Genomic DNA, 17,345 nt, shown 5'->3' with positions numbered 1-17,345 from the left:
GACTTTTCTGTATCATTTGATGCTGTCTTTATCCTGCTGGTTTTTCAGGCCAAAATCTTGAAGCTATCCTTGACACCTTTTTCTTTTCGTAATTCATTAGACACATATGGATCTCCCTTCAAAATACATTCAGAATCTGACAACTTTCTACCACTACCACCTTGATGCCAGCCATCACCACTTCTTACCTGGATTATTATAACAGTCTCCTAATAGGTTTGTTTTTAACAGAGCAGCCTAAGTGGTTCTTTTAAACATAAGATAGATTATATCATTTTTCTACTTAAAACCTTCCCTGAAAGGGGTATTCATTTTTCTCAAAATAAAAGCCAAAATCCTTTAAATGGCCCTCCAAGAACTGTGTACTGTACAGTGGCCATCCCCATCCCCATCACTTCTCTGAACACCCCTTCACTCACTGAAGTCCAACTATGCTAGCCTCATGGCCATTTCTCAACATGTCAGGCACACTCCTACCCTAGAACCTTGGATACTGCTATTCCCTCTACCTAAAACACTCTTCCTTCGGATATCTGATTGGTTAGTTCCTTTACCTCAAGTTTTTGTTCAAATGTTACTATAGTGAGGCCTACCCTGAATGCAGGCTGATTTTAAATCATAGCACCTCACTGCCCAATTCTCCTTGCCCAGTTTGACTTTCCCTTTCTCTACAGCATTTATCATCTTTTAATATACACTATGATTTACTTATTGTTGCTGATGTTTACTATGTTGCTTGATGTGTCTCAAATGCCTAGAACAGGACTTGGAAGAGGAAGTGCACAGTAAATATTTATGGAATTAATGAGGAAAGAGGGTAAGGAATTAAAAACAGGCGCCAAGACTCTAGGGCCTATCAATGTACTACCAAAGTTAAATCAGAAAGCAGCCTACATTTCCAACTAAAGCAATAGAAGAAATTTTTAGTTTATCAGTGACTTTTTTGACAATTAAAATGAGCTAATTCAATATTAACTATAATCTAACATTGATAATTTTCTATTAATTCAGTAAAGGAATGTCAGTGGTTGAGTATTCTGAGAAAATAATTTTACCTACTGTTTTTAAATCTTTTGATACAACAGTCTGATAAAATCCAGTAAGTACATCAGTAGATGTGAAGTCTTCAAAGTATTCAAAAGAAAACATCTTTTTCTACAAAGTTAGACTGTATTTATTTATAATGCTTACATCTAACCTTCTAGCTAGACTCTTAAAATACCTATATATTCACCACGATTACTTGAATACTTTTGTACTTTCCCCAGTTTAACATTGATATTAGTCCCAACTCATTCTGAACTATATGTTATTTATTCTGAGGTCAATACAGAAAATAATATCACTTCTTTACTACTGCTCTCCCCAGTTTTGTCCTTTGGTGTCAGCTATGATGCTTTTGCTCAACCATTTAGACATTCTTAGCCAACACAGTTTTAAAAGTTAAGACAAACTTACAACTAATATAATTCATCTTTAATATTATTACTAATAATAGGTAATACCCATATTATTTAAAACCTATAATTAGTCTTCAAATTTAAAAAGTCATCAAAATGAACACTAAAATCACTTTAATGAATATTTCTGTCAAAATACTATTTGAAACACGTAACAGCAATATGCTGATACCTCCATTTTGAGTACAACCCAAAACATTTTACTTGAACTGGTCACACAATCACCAAAACATAAAGTGGTTGCCCCACCATACATACCAATTAACGTGCTGCTTAAAGAAATTTTAGAAAATAAACCTAAGCAGAACTAAGAGGAAAAAAAAATTAGGGAAATGCCATAAAGCACTTGGTAGAGTTAGAATGTAGCTCAAGCACTCATTGCCTGTATTCCTTAACATTATTCAATCTTGTCTCTGTGAAAAAATTTAGAATAAGAATGTGAAGTACTCTTTCTTCAAACCTTTTTGTAGCTTAGTTCCTTCTATTATTTTGGTGTCTGCTCAAATAGCAACTCCCAAGAAAGACCTTTCTCTGCTTCATTTCCTCATAGCATTTATTATAAACAGAATCTAAAACTACATTCTTTGCTTGCTTACTGTCTGTCTTTCCTATCAGAACACAGGTTCTAGGAGGGTTAAGACTATGCCTGTTGTGTTTACTGCTGTGTTCCTGGTGGCCAGAATATGACTGACACATGTTGGTGCTAATAAGCATTTACTGAATGATTAAATAATACCATCTTCGCTAGAAGGCTCTTTGATAGATTAAATAAGACAACTAATGGAAAGCCCATGACAAACATTCAATAAACAATAGCTGCTATTTTAATCTTTCATTAGCACTTATTTTAATTATGTATGATTAAAAGTACAATGCCCAGTTTCAGAGATACCAGTATCATAAATGTCTGGTTCAGAGCAGTGCTTCTTTAACTTCAGCATACCACAGACTTACCAAGAGGGTTTGTTATTATAGATTTCTGGCCTTCTCCCCAGAGAGACTGATTCAGTAGGTCTAGGGTGAAGTTCAAGAATTACATTTCTAATAAGTTCCCAGGTGATGCTGTTACTGGTAGATGCTGCCAATCTGGAGACTGCTCTTTGAGTAGCAAGTATAGGTAGCATGGGAGTTTCTGTTTTTGTTTTTTCAGGACCAGGGATTGAACTCGGGGCACTTGACCACTGAGTCACATCCCCAGTCCTATTTTACATTTTATTTAGAGACAAGGTCTCACTGAGTTGCTTAGTACCTTGCTTTTGCTGAGGCTGGCTTTGAACTTGGGATCCTCCTGCCTCAGCCTTCAGAGTCACTGTGATTAAAGGCCTACACCATGGTGGCACTCAGCAGCATAAGCGTTTTAAATGCTAAGTTTCAAATAATTGTGTGTTCTATGTGCCTCAATTATTTGTGTATTCATACTTACTCAAAAACAATAAAATGGTTGGGAGTACTTCAATTTTGCCATCATATGATTAAGTTATTCCTTCACTCTTACAAATGGCTAGATAAAATCACCAGGTCTTTTAACTGCAATATCAACTATATTTACCAATGAATCCTTCTTCTTGGTATAAATTTAAAAATAAATAAAACAATGTGTTTTTCCAATAATTCATTCTGTGGTAAGGAATTACTACCATAATCTCTGAAAGAACAGAAAGCTTTTCTTTCCTGTACCACAGAATTTCATGTCTATAAATATACTTTGTGCTGAGCAAAAACTCATCAGACTTCCTAAAGGGACCTCTGTTCACAAAAGGGTTAAGAACCAACACATAGCATTCATCACATTTGAGTTGACTGAACAAAGCTCCTTTGTCCTTAGTTTAAGTGAAGTCTTTCATTTTAAGTCAACAACCTATACAATCCCCCGCAAACATATTCTATGCAGCTTCAGAAAATTTCTCAGGATCCTGGTGCAAGAGATAGAGCATTCCTTAATCTAGGACTACCTATTTCTAGTCTCTAGAGTCTTTCCCTCTTCCTGAGACCCACAAGACACCTATGTAGATTCTACAAGACAGCATTTCTAAAATTCTAATTCCTAACCAACACTGCCTACATACTGCCTTTCAGGTTAGCTACCATTTCAGTCAAATTTTTGAAAGAAAAAAACACAATAAAATAATCAATTTATTAGTCATTCATTCATTAAATCTTTAATACTGAGTACACAAATCCCAGATACCAAGAAGACATTTTACCCATACCTGTCTGTGGAAGCAAGTGGACTGCACATCTTTGAGGGAATGAGTTTTAAAAGATGGATAACTGCTAACTGGGTCCAGAGGAAAAGTAGTTCACACCAAGCACAGTAAACAACTGAACTAAGTACCTGTACATGCGTGTGTTAAGTGGTGTAGCAGAAAGAGACAGGTAGAAACCAATCACAGCTAAGTGTGATTTAATTTATCCTAAAGGCAACAAAGTACCTTTAGAAAATTTGGGGGTAGGCTCAAGAGTCACAGGGATCAAGATAGTAAGCAGTTGTTAAGTACCGCCACTCTGACACAGGTTAAGAATGTGCTGCAGTGGCTCTGGTAGAAAGTAAGGAGGGTCTGAAAGAGAAGAGTAACAGAGGGATGGAACTGATGGAACAGTCTTGAGAAATACCAGAGAGAGAGACCAGAAAGGACTCTGTGGAGTTGTGACAACTCAGTGTTGGTATCCCACTTGTTCATTCTTAGATGTGCTGAGTTCCACTGGGCTAGGACATCCAAGTGGGATTCTAAAGCCAAGAGAAGATAGCTATAAGACAAAGGTTTAAGAGACATCAGCGTTGTTAGTTGAAGTCTCTGAGTAGATGAGTTCACAAGGAAAAGATACATCCGAATACTATGAGTATTAGAATCTCTTCTTGGCTTATGAAAATTTTGCTTGTTAGAGTGTAAGTTCCAAATTTACCTTATCTGTGCCTGACACAGAATTGTTTACTTTAATCATTAAGAAATTATTTGTGTAGACAGGTTTTTCCTTAGGCCAGGTTATTAAAATTATCTCACTGTGGTTAATGTGTATTTAGTTCATTTTAAAATTCATTTTAAAGTTTTATCTATTTAGTAACTGTCTTAACCTGTGTAAAGGAAGTGATATTAGTAAACAAAGTGGGAGTCTAGTTAAAGGTGTGACTTTTATGCTTTTTTGCATCTCCTTGCAGGAGCCTGGGACATAGGTACCCCACCATGTGTCGCCTCCTCTCCACGCCTCCCCCCCCTTTTTTTTTTTTTTGCAGTACTGGACATTGAACCCATGGGTGCTCTATAACTGACATATATCCCTAGCCCTCTTAAACTTTTATTCTGAGAGAAGGTCTCACTAGCTGGCCTTAAATTTGTGACCCTCCTGTCTCAGCCTTCTCACTAGGATTATAGGATTGTACACTGCACCCAATGGCTTCTTCCTTTTGTGTGTGTATGTATGGGGAAAGGGGTTGGTTTTTCCCTTTTTCTTTCTTCCACTTAGCTGGAGAGCTGTATGCAGCATCTGCTTGCCCTGTGGGTCCTACCTTCTATAACCACAGGGCAGTCAGGCAGTTTTACCTCCAGAATTTCTATGGAAAACGGGGAAGCATCAATCTATCTGGCTTGAGGAAAAGAGAGTTGAAATGTGTTTGCATAGTAATTTGAGAGAAGGTTGAAGTAACTTTGTTTATTCACATCAAAGTGAGGTTGACTTCTGCCTCCCACAGTAATGTAGCCTTCTGCACCTTTACTGAAGCCAGGTCCAAGGGCATCTGATTCAGTCCAAGTAAGAGCTAGGGTCTATGGCTTTAGGAATTTCAGAAACATTCTAATTTCTTCTTTTGCATTCTACTCTGCTCCAATACCTGTGCCATTATCTTTATTACACTTATAGCATATGAATTTATATCATAAATTTCTTGACTCTTCTTCACCTGACTACGTAATTTGGAGGCTAGATTCCATCTCTAGTTTTGTTCACCAACAATAAAATTTCACTTATATGTTTTTCACTTGAATAGTAACACCGAAATCTTTAGATTTCTTATAAGTATTCATAACAAGAACTAGTGTTTACTCATTCTTTAATTATAGTATTACACAATTGCAGTCTTTGTGCAAAGTTATTTTAGTAAGAGTTTTCTTCATAAAACTAAATCAAGATCTAAAAGTATTATAGGATACCACAGTATCACTTAATATTTCTTACTGACTTTCCCATTTGGCCATTTTACTTAATTTTATACCCATTCCAAATCACAGTACTACTGTATCTGCCCTATAATACATATGCACAAACCAGGCAGTAGAGATAAAACCCAGAGAGTATCACCACACATCAAAGACTCAACCAAAGGTTGCATAACACTGCTATATGATACTATTAATACTATCACTGCAAAAAGGGAAATACTTTGCAAATACATTAGTTTTTGCCTATAAACATCAAAATAAATACAAACAAAAACTACACAGAAATCCAAGAACTTAGTGCAACACACTCCTTAGATCTCCTCAGGCAGTAGATTATTTACTTGACTCCATCATTTCGTCTATTCTCCCAGGTTCTCTGTTGATGATGAAGGCTACATTTTTGTGATTTACCAATGTATTTTAATCACAGCTCTCCCATGTTCATTCTTTATCTGTAAAGGTGCTTGATGAATGCTGAAAGATCTTTTAGGCCAGAATGAACTGCATAGTTTAAATTATCATTTACCTCGTTAGGTCTAAAATTGCTATTGAGAACATAAAACTAATCATTACTTAAAAACTAATTGTATATACTTGCAAAGTCTTTTGATTTTACTCCAAAAAAAGGGGACATTTAAGATAGGGTTTTATTTAAAAATTTTTTTTTCAGAAGGACATCTATAATATTTGTAGTATTCAGATGGAAACTGAGGAATTTATGTTTTACCTTATCTTCCAGAGTTGCCAGTTTTTGCTGGAAAGATCCAAACATAAAAACAATGCATAACTTTTAGAAGAAGCAAAACAAGACAAACCATAAACCATGTCCAGGTACCATGCCTGGAACAATGGAAAATACAACTGGCTTAAGTCCCTATCCTAGAGTAATCACACCTTAACAGCTCTGCCTCCAAAATGTCCATAATGTAATCACGTTTCACCTCAATCTTATATCTTATTACCTTGTTTGAGGCCCTATAACCTTTCAGTTGACCTACAGTGATAGCCTTCTGACTGATTTGTTGTTCCTTGAACCTGCCAAACATTTCCACTTCAAATCCTGTATTTGCTCTTCCCTCTTTCTAGAATGTTTTTCCCACATATCTAGAGAGCTCAATCCTTTCTCAATGATATTCTGTTCAAATATCATTATATGAGAGGCTGACCTAGATACGCTTATAACCCACTATATCCGATCTACAGTCTTTGTTTCTCTTCAGAGTATTTAACCATAACATTGTACATATTTGTTATTTTCCTCTACTAGCATGTAAACTTTTTGAGCAGAAAGTTTTGCTACTTACCTTCTGTGTCTAGAAAAGTGCCTGACATACAGTAGGTAATCAATGTGTGTTCAAGGACTATTAATTACAAACTCTTCAAGTTAAAATAATGACACAGGATAATGGCAAATTAATAACATGACATTCATAGCTAACTGCTAACTGAATAACATGAAGCAATGATACAGCAGCATCAATGGGAAAGCTTTTCCAAAATACACAAGCCCAGGCTTTACCACAAAACCCACAGTATTAAAAATAAACAAAAAACCCACAGTATTAGTATTAGTATTCCCAGGTAAGGTCCTGAGGATGTGTATGTTTAAATAGTTTTCTAGTGATTCTATTTGTGTTTGTGTTTGTGTGTGTGAAGAGGTATAAAATATGTAATATAAAATTTGCCATTTTAACCACATCTAGGTGATTCTATTTTACACCACTGTTTAAAAACACTGGTATAATATTATGTCACTTTAGCAGAGGAAGATTTACCAAACAAATTGAAAACAAACCCCACCAAGCTATATTAGAAAAAGCATGAGCTTTGGAACTGAACTCAGGTCTACCACTCAGTAACTATGAGATCAGGAAATTTACTTAACTCTTAATTTCATGTCCATAAAATGAAGATAAATCTGTATACCCTTCTTTCTCTAGAGATTCAATCCAAACTGCTTCAAGGCTACTGTATAGCTAAAATGAAATCAAGCATACAAAGTATCTACTTTGATGCAATAATAGGCATTAAACTTGAGTGTCCTGGAATTACTTTCATTAAAATAAGAAAATATAAGCATATGTAATCCTGGCATAAGTGGCTATAAAAATGTTTCTTTCTCTTCTGATGGGACAGGTGAGAATGCAATATGAGAAAATGAAATATCTTCAGATATGATTCAGAAAGTCTAAAATGGGGCTGATAACCTGCATTTCTTATAAGTTCCAGGGTATACTGTTGATGACACTGTCAGCCTAGGAATCACACAATTTGAGAACCAATGAGGTGAAGTATGCAAAGTCTAACAAAATTTATGAGCACATTAATACCTTCAGCATAATTTTTAAAAACAAAATCTGAAATAGTTCATTTTTTAAAAAGCTGTAACCAATAGTATGCTTGTGGTTTTTAGAACATTTTATAATTTGATAAAAAACAACTGTGTATTGAGATTCAAATAACAAAAAAATTACATGCCACTGACATCCCAATGACAAATAATCTGAAAACCCATTCAAAGATAATTCTTAGAATTCCTCTTTAAAAAGTTAAATTTTGATTAAAAAACTAAACATGGCAGCTTTAAAGAAACAAATATAGATATAGGTATAATTTTTGATGAGGAGATGACATAAAGAATACTCACAGGTATGGAGACATTCTGTTACTGTAGTTGGCTTGATCAGATACCCTTTACAGATATAGCAGGTAATGTAAGGATTGAAATCTTTCACCAAATGTTTCCTTTGGGTAGCCATTCGTAGTTAGCTGGCTTTAGTAGCTCAGACAAACAAGGGTACTAAGTGGATGAAAGTCTGATCCCAGGAGCTGGCGTGGTGTTCCCAATAGGATGTCCTGATGCATGAGAACTAATATCCAGATTTATCATGAGATCGATGATCATCACTCCTTTCGGGAGCTCTGCTTTCCCATAACTGTTTCCACAATCATTTTAAGAAGATGAGAGAAAAAGGTGTTAAATTCTTCATACCATATTAAAATCATTATATTAACAGCAAATATTGCATGGTTCAAACTGGGTGAATAGGTTGTATACCGTTTAATGTGCAGTTAACCTGCAAATCTGCTACACTTTAATTCAGAATAACAACAAATTCATCCAATCTTGGAGCTCCAACTCTCACCTCCATACTAATGACACCCAAGGCTATCAACTCTGATTTGTTATCTTTCCTCTTCAGTAATGCATTTTAACTATCTGTAGACTGCTTTATCAGGAGTTCCTGTGGATACAAGTTAAAAGATTCAAAACTGAATTCATTATTCTCCCAATCGGAATGTTCCTATTTCCATTTTGTACCCTGTAATCAGTCAATAGACAAATCAGTTGACATCTATTTCCATCCATGCAAGCCACTCTACCTGCATATTATCTCTCCACCTACAGTCCATCTTTATTCTGTTATCAGATTTATTTTATTCTATCCTTTTACATTAGAGTCTTCATCTCAAAGTGTCTCCTTTTTATAAACAGGAAAAATCTTTAAGTTGCTCTGTCACATAACACAATCCCCCATCCACACACACATAACATATCCTTCAACAGCTTTCTTAGGGCAAACTGAATGGATCACTCCCCTCCACTACTCTATGCAGGTTCTGTATCTTCTATCCAATAAGCTTTCCTCTCTTTTGCATCCTACCCATCCTTCGAAACCCTTCTCCAATGCCATCCTCAATGTATTTCTCCTCCCTTTTAACCCTTATTTTTATATTACATTTCATTTTTATTTTTAGTTACATTGTTTATCTCCTCTATTAGACTGCAAAATCCTCAACAGATACTGGTAACATTTAGTAAATACATAGCTTAAGCGATGTTACTTTCTAAGTTTCAAGGCTTTAAAATGAAAATGAGTGTCAGCCTCCTAGAGTGGTGAGGATTAAACAAGACAAAATACAAAGAACTAGTTAACTCACAGTGAAAACTGAATGTCATTAATTTTTCTCACACTCTTTAGCAGAGTTGGCATGTAATTAAGATTAGTTTTAAAAAGTTTTTAGTTTCTTACAAGGAAGGTCTGTCCTCTTAGAAAATACATGAAAGTAGATGCTGATTTTCCTAAATTCATTCTGTAAACAGGAACTTTCCCCCATCTTAACTAGTAACGCATAGGCAAGTATGAAGTAACCGGAAAAGTAAAAGGCATCATTCCCTCCACACGTACCCATTGCAAATGTTCAGGGAATAGGTTCCGCGTGTAATCATCCTATCCGCTCAGGAAATAGTGTTGAGGGTGTGACAGAAAGAAAGTATAATTAACCGGGACATCAGGGTTCTGGCCCTTAGCCCTGTATGACCTTTAGCGAAGCATTTAATAGCCATGCCTGGGTTTCAGCTCCTTCTCTATACCTTGGGATTAACTGCCCTGCCTTTCCCACAGATTTGTCTTGAAGCTTCAAAGTAAGAGAAAGTCCTCTGAAAGAGGAAATGCAAGGTCCCGACCTGGGTGGTATTACGATCGATCGTAAGGCACAGAGCCCTGTCAACCAGACAGTTAAAGGAAGCAAGTCCTTGCAGTAACGGGGCGGGGGCGGCAGGGAACTTTTCCGCGTCCTCCAACAGGACCCGGCGCTCAGATCCGTGCGGTTCCAGCACACGTCCGCCCGCTCGCCCGCTCGGCAGGTGCGCGGGCCCGGGCCCAGCCGACGCGCCGCTCGAGCCGGGCCGGGCTGCACAGGCAGGACCAGCCGCCTCTCCAGGAGCCGGCCGCCGGCAGCTGCCTCCCTCTCCTTCCCGGAGGGGAGGGCACGGCTCCGAGGCCCCCGGACCCCAGTCGGTCGCCCCCGCCCCCGAGGGGCTCCCGTGACTTGAGGCGGGGCCGGCCACGGCAGGTGTCCACAGAGGTGCCGCTCCCGCCGCGGCGCAAACTTGGGCGGGGAGTGCGGGGACCGCCGGAGTCCCGGCCCCTCCCAAGCCCGCCCGGTACCTACCCAGCCGCCACCACCGCAGCTCCTCGCCCGACAGCGCGACGGCCTCTGAACGAAGGAAAGTGAAAGAGAAACAGCGCCCGCCGCGGCCTGGCCGGTCCCAGCGCCCCGTCCGCCCTCCCCCTGCAGGCGGGAGCGCGCCGGCTCCGCGGGGCCACTCGGCTCGGGCCCGATAGGGCGCGGCGGGCCTCGGGGCCCAGGGCCGGTGCCGCCTCCAAGGGCAACTCCACCCACTTTCAACCGCCGGCGCCGCCCGCCCGCAGCTGGCCACGCCCTCAGCCGCCGGGCCACGCCCACCGCCGCCACGCCCGCAGGCCACGCCCGCCTGCCCCGGCTCCTCACAGGTGCTGCGACCGCCCTGCCAGTTCTGTTGAGGTGGCTCGCGCATGACTCCTAGCTTTGACCAAATTTTTATCTGGGTTCTTCTTATCTTCGCCACCCGCCCCTCGGTTGTTTTCATCATAACAATGACTAGTATATTTTTCCTGGCGAGTTTAAAAGCAACGGTCACAGTTGAGACTGAGTCACCCTGCAAAATTTGCCTCCTTAGCTGCATCTTTCCGAAATCAGTCCCACCTGGAAGGCAGTGGGAACGAAAACATCCCTTGATTTGTACCTTATTTAAAAACCATTAACGAACTTGTTAGTGTTGGGTGGGTCCAGTGATCCTGATAGTTGACAATTCTAAGTAACTGGAATGTTGTGGGGATGGGGGTGAGGGGGAGGGTAAGTGAAAAAGATTTATTGCTGTTTGCAAGGGTCAAAACAAACAAAAAAAACCCAGCACTCTTTCTAGTGGACTTTGAGATTTACAAGAGACCATTCATTGCAAAAACATTCATTCAAAAGCTTGCATTAAAGCTGCATTCCTCAGTCATTCAATCCTATTCTGCTACATTCCACACACTCGCAAATTTCTACTACAACCATAATTTTGCCAAACATAAATTAGACCTGGTCCTTCACTTCCTTAGAAGACTGCAATCTAGTAATCCCAGGATAGTAGGCAAATCAATGCACTCTTCATTGATGGAACAAAAGTTAAAAAGAATATTCTAAATGGAAAGTTTCAAAAGGCAACTTTCAATCTGATATATCAGAAAGAGGAAAAATGTTGCAATTACATCATTGTCTCCTTTGCAGAAGCCAAAGCAGGGATGGCTAAACAGTTGAAAGTTAATGCCAAGTATTTGCTTTATTCCCAACTGACAGAAATCACCTTATTGCCAGAGTGCTAGATTGTGGATATGACTCTAGAGGCAAACCAATAAACCCAGCAACCACTGGTTCTGTATCCCAGAAGAAATTCTACCAAAAAAAGTGGAGTAAGGCAGTTTAAAAACTATTCATTTTGTAATTAAACTTATGTAATGCAGACATAAGTAAAACATTTTGCCATTTTAATATCACAGCAGGAACAATTCATTTTCTGAAACAACTTTAAATGATCACATTTTTATAGTCCTTTAAGTACCATTTTGCAAAATTATATGCCAATGTCCACACTGGGGTCACAGAAATCACAGTAAGTAAAAGAAACAAGACAGGTCGAATTATTTAGTAGCAGAAAGATTACTCTTTGTTTCTTCATCCAGAAACTGAATAGATCAATACAGAAAAGTCACCTGATTTATATTGTATTTAAAATATGCAATGGATGATATTACTGTATATACTACAACATATACAAAAGAACTTGATATTTTTCTATTTTATGCCAGAACCTATTTTAATTTTTTTAAAGAATAACAGCTAATAAAGTCCTAGGAGCATGAATGTAATTGGTGATTAGCAGTAAGCGGAGTTAATTAGCATTCTCAAAGAAATAAACTTAAGAGTAGATATTAGGATATATATGTTAGCAATTGAGGGAGGAATCACAAATATGCTACAGAGCACATTTTCATTACTTTATATTTTATGTCTATATTTTTATTTGAGAAGGTTGTGAAGTGGGATTGCCATGTGTGTCTGTGTGTGTGGGGGGGGCAGTGTTTTGTAAGGAAATCTATGCTTTGTATCCTAGAAGCAGTATGGATTGTAGCAAAATGTTCTGATTCTCCTCCCTCTTCAGCAACCAACCCATTTCTCCCACCCCAACAAATAAAGTGCACACAAACAAAAGGAAAAAAAAAAAACACGCAAATATTTTTTTCTTCTTAAAAAAACAATAACAAAAGCAGTGGCAAAGGAGAATGTTACAAAGAGCAACAGAGCTATGTGCAGATTCTAAGTCTTCAGACATGGAACTTTCAGCAGCGGTGTGGCCTCTCCTTCTGCCCTGTGGCTACTTTCCAGTTACTTCTCCATTATCCCTTGGTCCTGCCAGTGGGTGCGAGAACTAACTGTTGAAGCCTCAAGATGAGGATAGCTCTAAAAACACACCTCAAATACCAGTGGGAACTTCAAGCAAAGGCCCAGAACAACTCAATATATAAGGCCAGGAAAAAGAAAAGGCAGGATAAAAGAATCCTATCTGGGAGTCCCCTTATCACTAAGCTACTACAATCTTATGATTTTAAAGATGTAGAAACCAAGATCCCAAGAAGTGGTAAATTCATAATCACAGAGTTGATTTTGGTAGCACCAAGATCAAAACAAAGGTGTCAGTGAAGCTTCATTTAAACCTCTCTGAAGAACTTCTGAAGTATAAGAATTAAGGGTAAGGAAGTTTCATAAAAAAAAAAATAAATAAAAGCAGACAAAAAACAAATGAAGGACAAGTGGAGAAGGAAAGGGAGACAGAGGGAGGAGAAAGAGGAGAGGAAAAAGAAGGAAGAAGAAAAGGAAAAGAAAGAAAGGAGGAAAAGAGTGAATGAGGGGAGGGAGGGAAATTACTGCCTAGGTGGCATTTAGGAGCAAACTAGTCAACTGACACTGATCAAAGAAGCATAACTCCAAAGTGATAAATTGGTTCACTTGATGGTTGACCCAGACCCTTTCAGGGAATCACAAATGGTTCTTGATAAACCTTGGAACTACTCAAAGATTAAATGTATATCTAACAAAATTTTTCATTATATTTTATTTTATGTGTTTATTTCAGTTAAGGACAGGCAATGGATGGACAGTTCCATACTGAACAGTTCACATTCCTTTCTTGCTTAGTAAATATATCATCAAAATTAACTGATTGTAATGGCATGACTTATTTCAAAAATATGATTATATATTAACATTTCCCTAAAATATTAAATCAGATGGGTTTTTCCTTATTGTTATATTATATGACTATTCTGTTTAATCTTTTAACGCAGAGTATCTTTAACATATAAATTACCCTCTGTAATCTAAAAGTCTTCCTATAGAGATTATAGAGAATATTAAAATTTAACATAAGTGTCCTACAGGGCCAAGTGTATTTATTTTCTGACCATAAACACTGTAGCTCAAAATCAATGACTGCTTAAAATCAATGATGGAGGAATGGGAGGAGAATAGAGAACTGAAGGATTTCCAATTGCCCTTGACCATTTCTCTTTTTCTCTTACTGCTCTCCTCCCTCACAATCTAATAATTCTCAAGGACTCTCTCTGCTAAATGTCTCCTGAATCTCTCCACTTAACCTCCCCAGTTCAGATCATTGTCATCTCTACCCACCATTACTCAATGGACTATTAAGTAACCTCCGTATGGCTCTTGTCTGCTAAACCATCCTTCACAGCACAATCAGAGAACTTCTTCTAACTACAAATTTTGTCATGCTGCTCCCTGGCTTTAAAAGAACCTTTTTTTTGAAGAGAAAGTCCAAACATCTGATAAGGCCATCCTCATTCCTGCTACTTCTACAGCCCCTTGCTTGAACTCCATGACTGAGCTGTAAAGACACACTTTATCCTCTGGCTAGATAGATGGGTCTTCTTCCAAATGGATATCCTTATCTAATCCCTTCACCTTTACCCACCCCTGCAAGTTTAGTCAACCTTTGTTAATTCTTTAAATAACAGCTAATTTAAAAACCACCTTCCTGGATACCTCAAAGTTGCTGAGGGTCATTCTCTACAGATATAGACCATATACATAAATAATAACTTATACTTAATTCTCTTAAATCAGACATCACTGTGCCTTGGATTATTTAACTGATCTGAACCACATACTAGAATATAAGCCCAGTGGATCTTCTGTTTGATTATGTGTCCCTTGCAGAATGGATGACAAACAGTAAGCATTCAAATAAATATTTATCAAAAACTGAAAAATTGGACACATTTTATGACAGATCCTGTGTATTCTTTCTTGGGATTCTACTTGGAGAAGGATGTGTAAAGTCATAATCCTTGCCCTCTAGAACTACTAATTAAAATCACATCAGGGAATAGAGACTTATCCACAAGAAACAATTATTCAGCAATATACCAAATTTATTAATAAAGTGTTAAGTGGAACATGATCAAGTGACAAGAACTCTGGCGGAAAGAAAACACTATGAGTGGTCAAGGAATTAGTCCCATATGCCTACTCTGCCAGTTATAAAGACATCAAGGCGTAATCCCCAAAGCTGTGAATATTAGTAGCAAATGGGAAAGTCAGAAACAGAACCAAGTCAATATACTAGAACAAATGTTTCCTTTTAGGATACATACAGAGGCAAAAGTTAATTGTCTAACTTCCCTGCCAGGTGTCCCTTTCCCCACCTAATCTGAAAATAAGATTACTCTCTAAGAGATAAATGAGCAAAATATGGAAGTCATGGCTTAAACTGGTCTTCTCCAGATGAAAATTTAAAAAGGAATGCATACAGAATTATCTGAAGAGTTTTATAAACATTCAAAACTCCAATTGAGTGCCCTGGTGGTGTATAGACCTAGGGAGGCAGGACTGGCTAAAATATGATATATTTAGTAAACCTATTTATAATCAATTATATTTCACCCTGTCCGAAAAAAGTTTATGTGACTAGAAAAAGAGGAATCAGCAAGGAGCAAAAAAGGAAAGTGCAAAAGACAAGATCTCAGCTGTGCGGGCAACACTGACTAGGACAGGTAGACACCAAGTTTGGCAAACATAGAACCAGTCACCACAGAAGTGTTTTCTGATGCCACCCAGGAGCAGAGTTTTAGGCCAATGTTTTCATCCTCCATTTTCAGATTTTATTTCAATGCCCACAAAGTTATTTTCTGAGTATTAATTTGCATTGCTTTGTACTTAAATAGTGAAAGCAAGTATCCTGAAGTATAAAGTTAATATTTTGTGACTATATTCTATAAAGTAAAAAATTTTCTCTTTATAAAAGCAAGGTAAAGAAAATAATTAGCCAATAGGAAGATCTTTAGCAAGTTACTTCATGAGACCTGATCTCCCTATCTATAAAACTGCTTTAGATTTGGGACATGTAATCTCTAAGGATCCTTCCAGATCTTCGGTTATATGGTTGTGCAACTTGGAAGCATTACCTACCATAGGGATTGACAAAGATTATCTGTAAAGGGAAAGACAGTAAATATTTTAAGCTCTGCAGGCCATGTGGTCTCTGTGGCAACTATTCTACTCTGCTCAAGTAGGACAAAAGCTCACAAAACAATATGTAAACAAATGCATGTATCTGTGTTCCAATAAAACTTTGAAACTGGGGCTACAGCTGCTTAACTCCTGATCTAGTGAATAGCTTTCATAAATATACATAGAGAATAACAATTTAAAAGTTTCCTACATCCCACGATCGACCACTTCTAAGGTCTTGATGATAGTTTAAAATCAGAATATCTTAGTGCAATGTCTTTTTTTTATGATTTCTAATTTTTAGACAATAAATAAAATATAGAAGCTTAGCTACCAAATGATATCACCATCATCATATCAAACAGCTCAGGGAGTTAGAAGCTTACTATTTACTCTGCTTTGTTAAGATTCAAAATAATTCGATCTTTCTCCTCTGTCACAATGGAGAAAGTCTTTGAACAAAGAGAAAATGAATGTTAAACAAAAACATTCTCTCCTACTTGCCAAAAAGCATACTTGGTCCCACACTTATGACTTCCAAACATCAAAGAGTCTTAGTGATGATATTTAAAGTGAATGTATTTCCCCATTCTGTCTGAGATTCTAGGGTGCTGACCTAAGAGAAGAGGACTTCAAGGAGTAAGCTATCTGCTCACATACTTATAGACAGTGCTGCAAGCTGGCCTGACCTCAGGAAGTCATGCTGGAGTGTGTTATCTGCCAGCTCCAGCTTCAGCAGCCTGGGTCCTGGTCTGAGAAGAGGCCCTGAAGGACAGGGTGGTGAGAGTCCACCATCCCCTCATCTTTGAAAGACAGCAGCTGCAACAAGAGAGGGCACATTTGAAAATAAGGACACTGCAGCTATGGGAAAGTGATCTGGCTCAATTAGCCTAAGGAGAAATGCTTTTATTTCTATAATGTTAAACAAGGAAATTTACACTGTGGACAGTCACTGACAATAGTCTCCCTTTCTAGCTTGTTTGGATGACTAGACTATCCAACTCAAGAAGAATCTGTGAATAGGGCAAGAGGGTTTCAAAGAATTTTGCACAAAAGTCACAAAAACTGGTGTCCATTTGTTATGTATATTGTTGAATTACAAAAGAGTCTACTTTGATATCGGATAACTTAAATATTGCTATTTAAATTGAGAAAACTGCCCCCCCCAAAAAAAAAACCTCAAAGAGGAGAAGTAATTAGATGTACTCTATTCACATATGCTTTTAAAAATCAAGTTTTGTTAAGAACTGTTGTTTCTGACTTACACTTTAAATGCTACTTCACTTCCTAAAAATGTTAGAATGATGCTTATCACCAGTATTGCCAAGGAAATTAA

At 37.9% G+C, this 17,345-nt stretch overlaps 1 protein-coding gene across 5 annotated transcripts in view; it reads right to left on the bottom strand.

Annotated features, from left to right (window-relative positions):
- The window catches only part of Pcgf5 (polycomb group ring finger 5), a 109,808-nt gene that overhangs the window by 52,775 nt on the left and 39,688 nt on the right, over window positions 1-17,345 (bottom strand). The window contains exons 1-2 of one of the 5 annotated variants that reach the window (XR_007108687.1): window positions 10,571-10,738; window positions 8,262-8,550 (exon numbers count right to left, since the gene is read on the bottom strand). Coding sequence is in view for 4 of the 5 variants with exons in the window: in XM_047552095.1 (XP_047408051.1) it covers window positions 8,262-8,373 (112 nt within the window). In the remaining variant the exon portion in view is untranslated. Of the gene's footprint in view, window positions 1-8,261; window positions 8,551-8,760; window positions 8,837-10,570; window positions 10,739-17,345 lie in introns of those variants that run through there. The other 4 variants (XM_047552095.1, XM_047552092.1, XM_047552094.1 and 1 more) reach the window with 4 other exon arrangements.

This window comes from Sciurus carolinensis, chromosome 5, assembly GCF_902686445.1.
Source record: "Sciurus carolinensis chromosome 5, mSciCar1.2, whole genome shotgun sequence".
In the NCBI taxonomy this organism is placed as follows: Eukaryota; Metazoa; Chordata; class Mammalia; order Rodentia; family Sciuridae; genus Sciurus; species Sciurus carolinensis.
The sequence above is the reverse complement of the archived record's forward strand: the minus strand, read 5'-3'. Positions and strand labels throughout refer to the sequence as shown.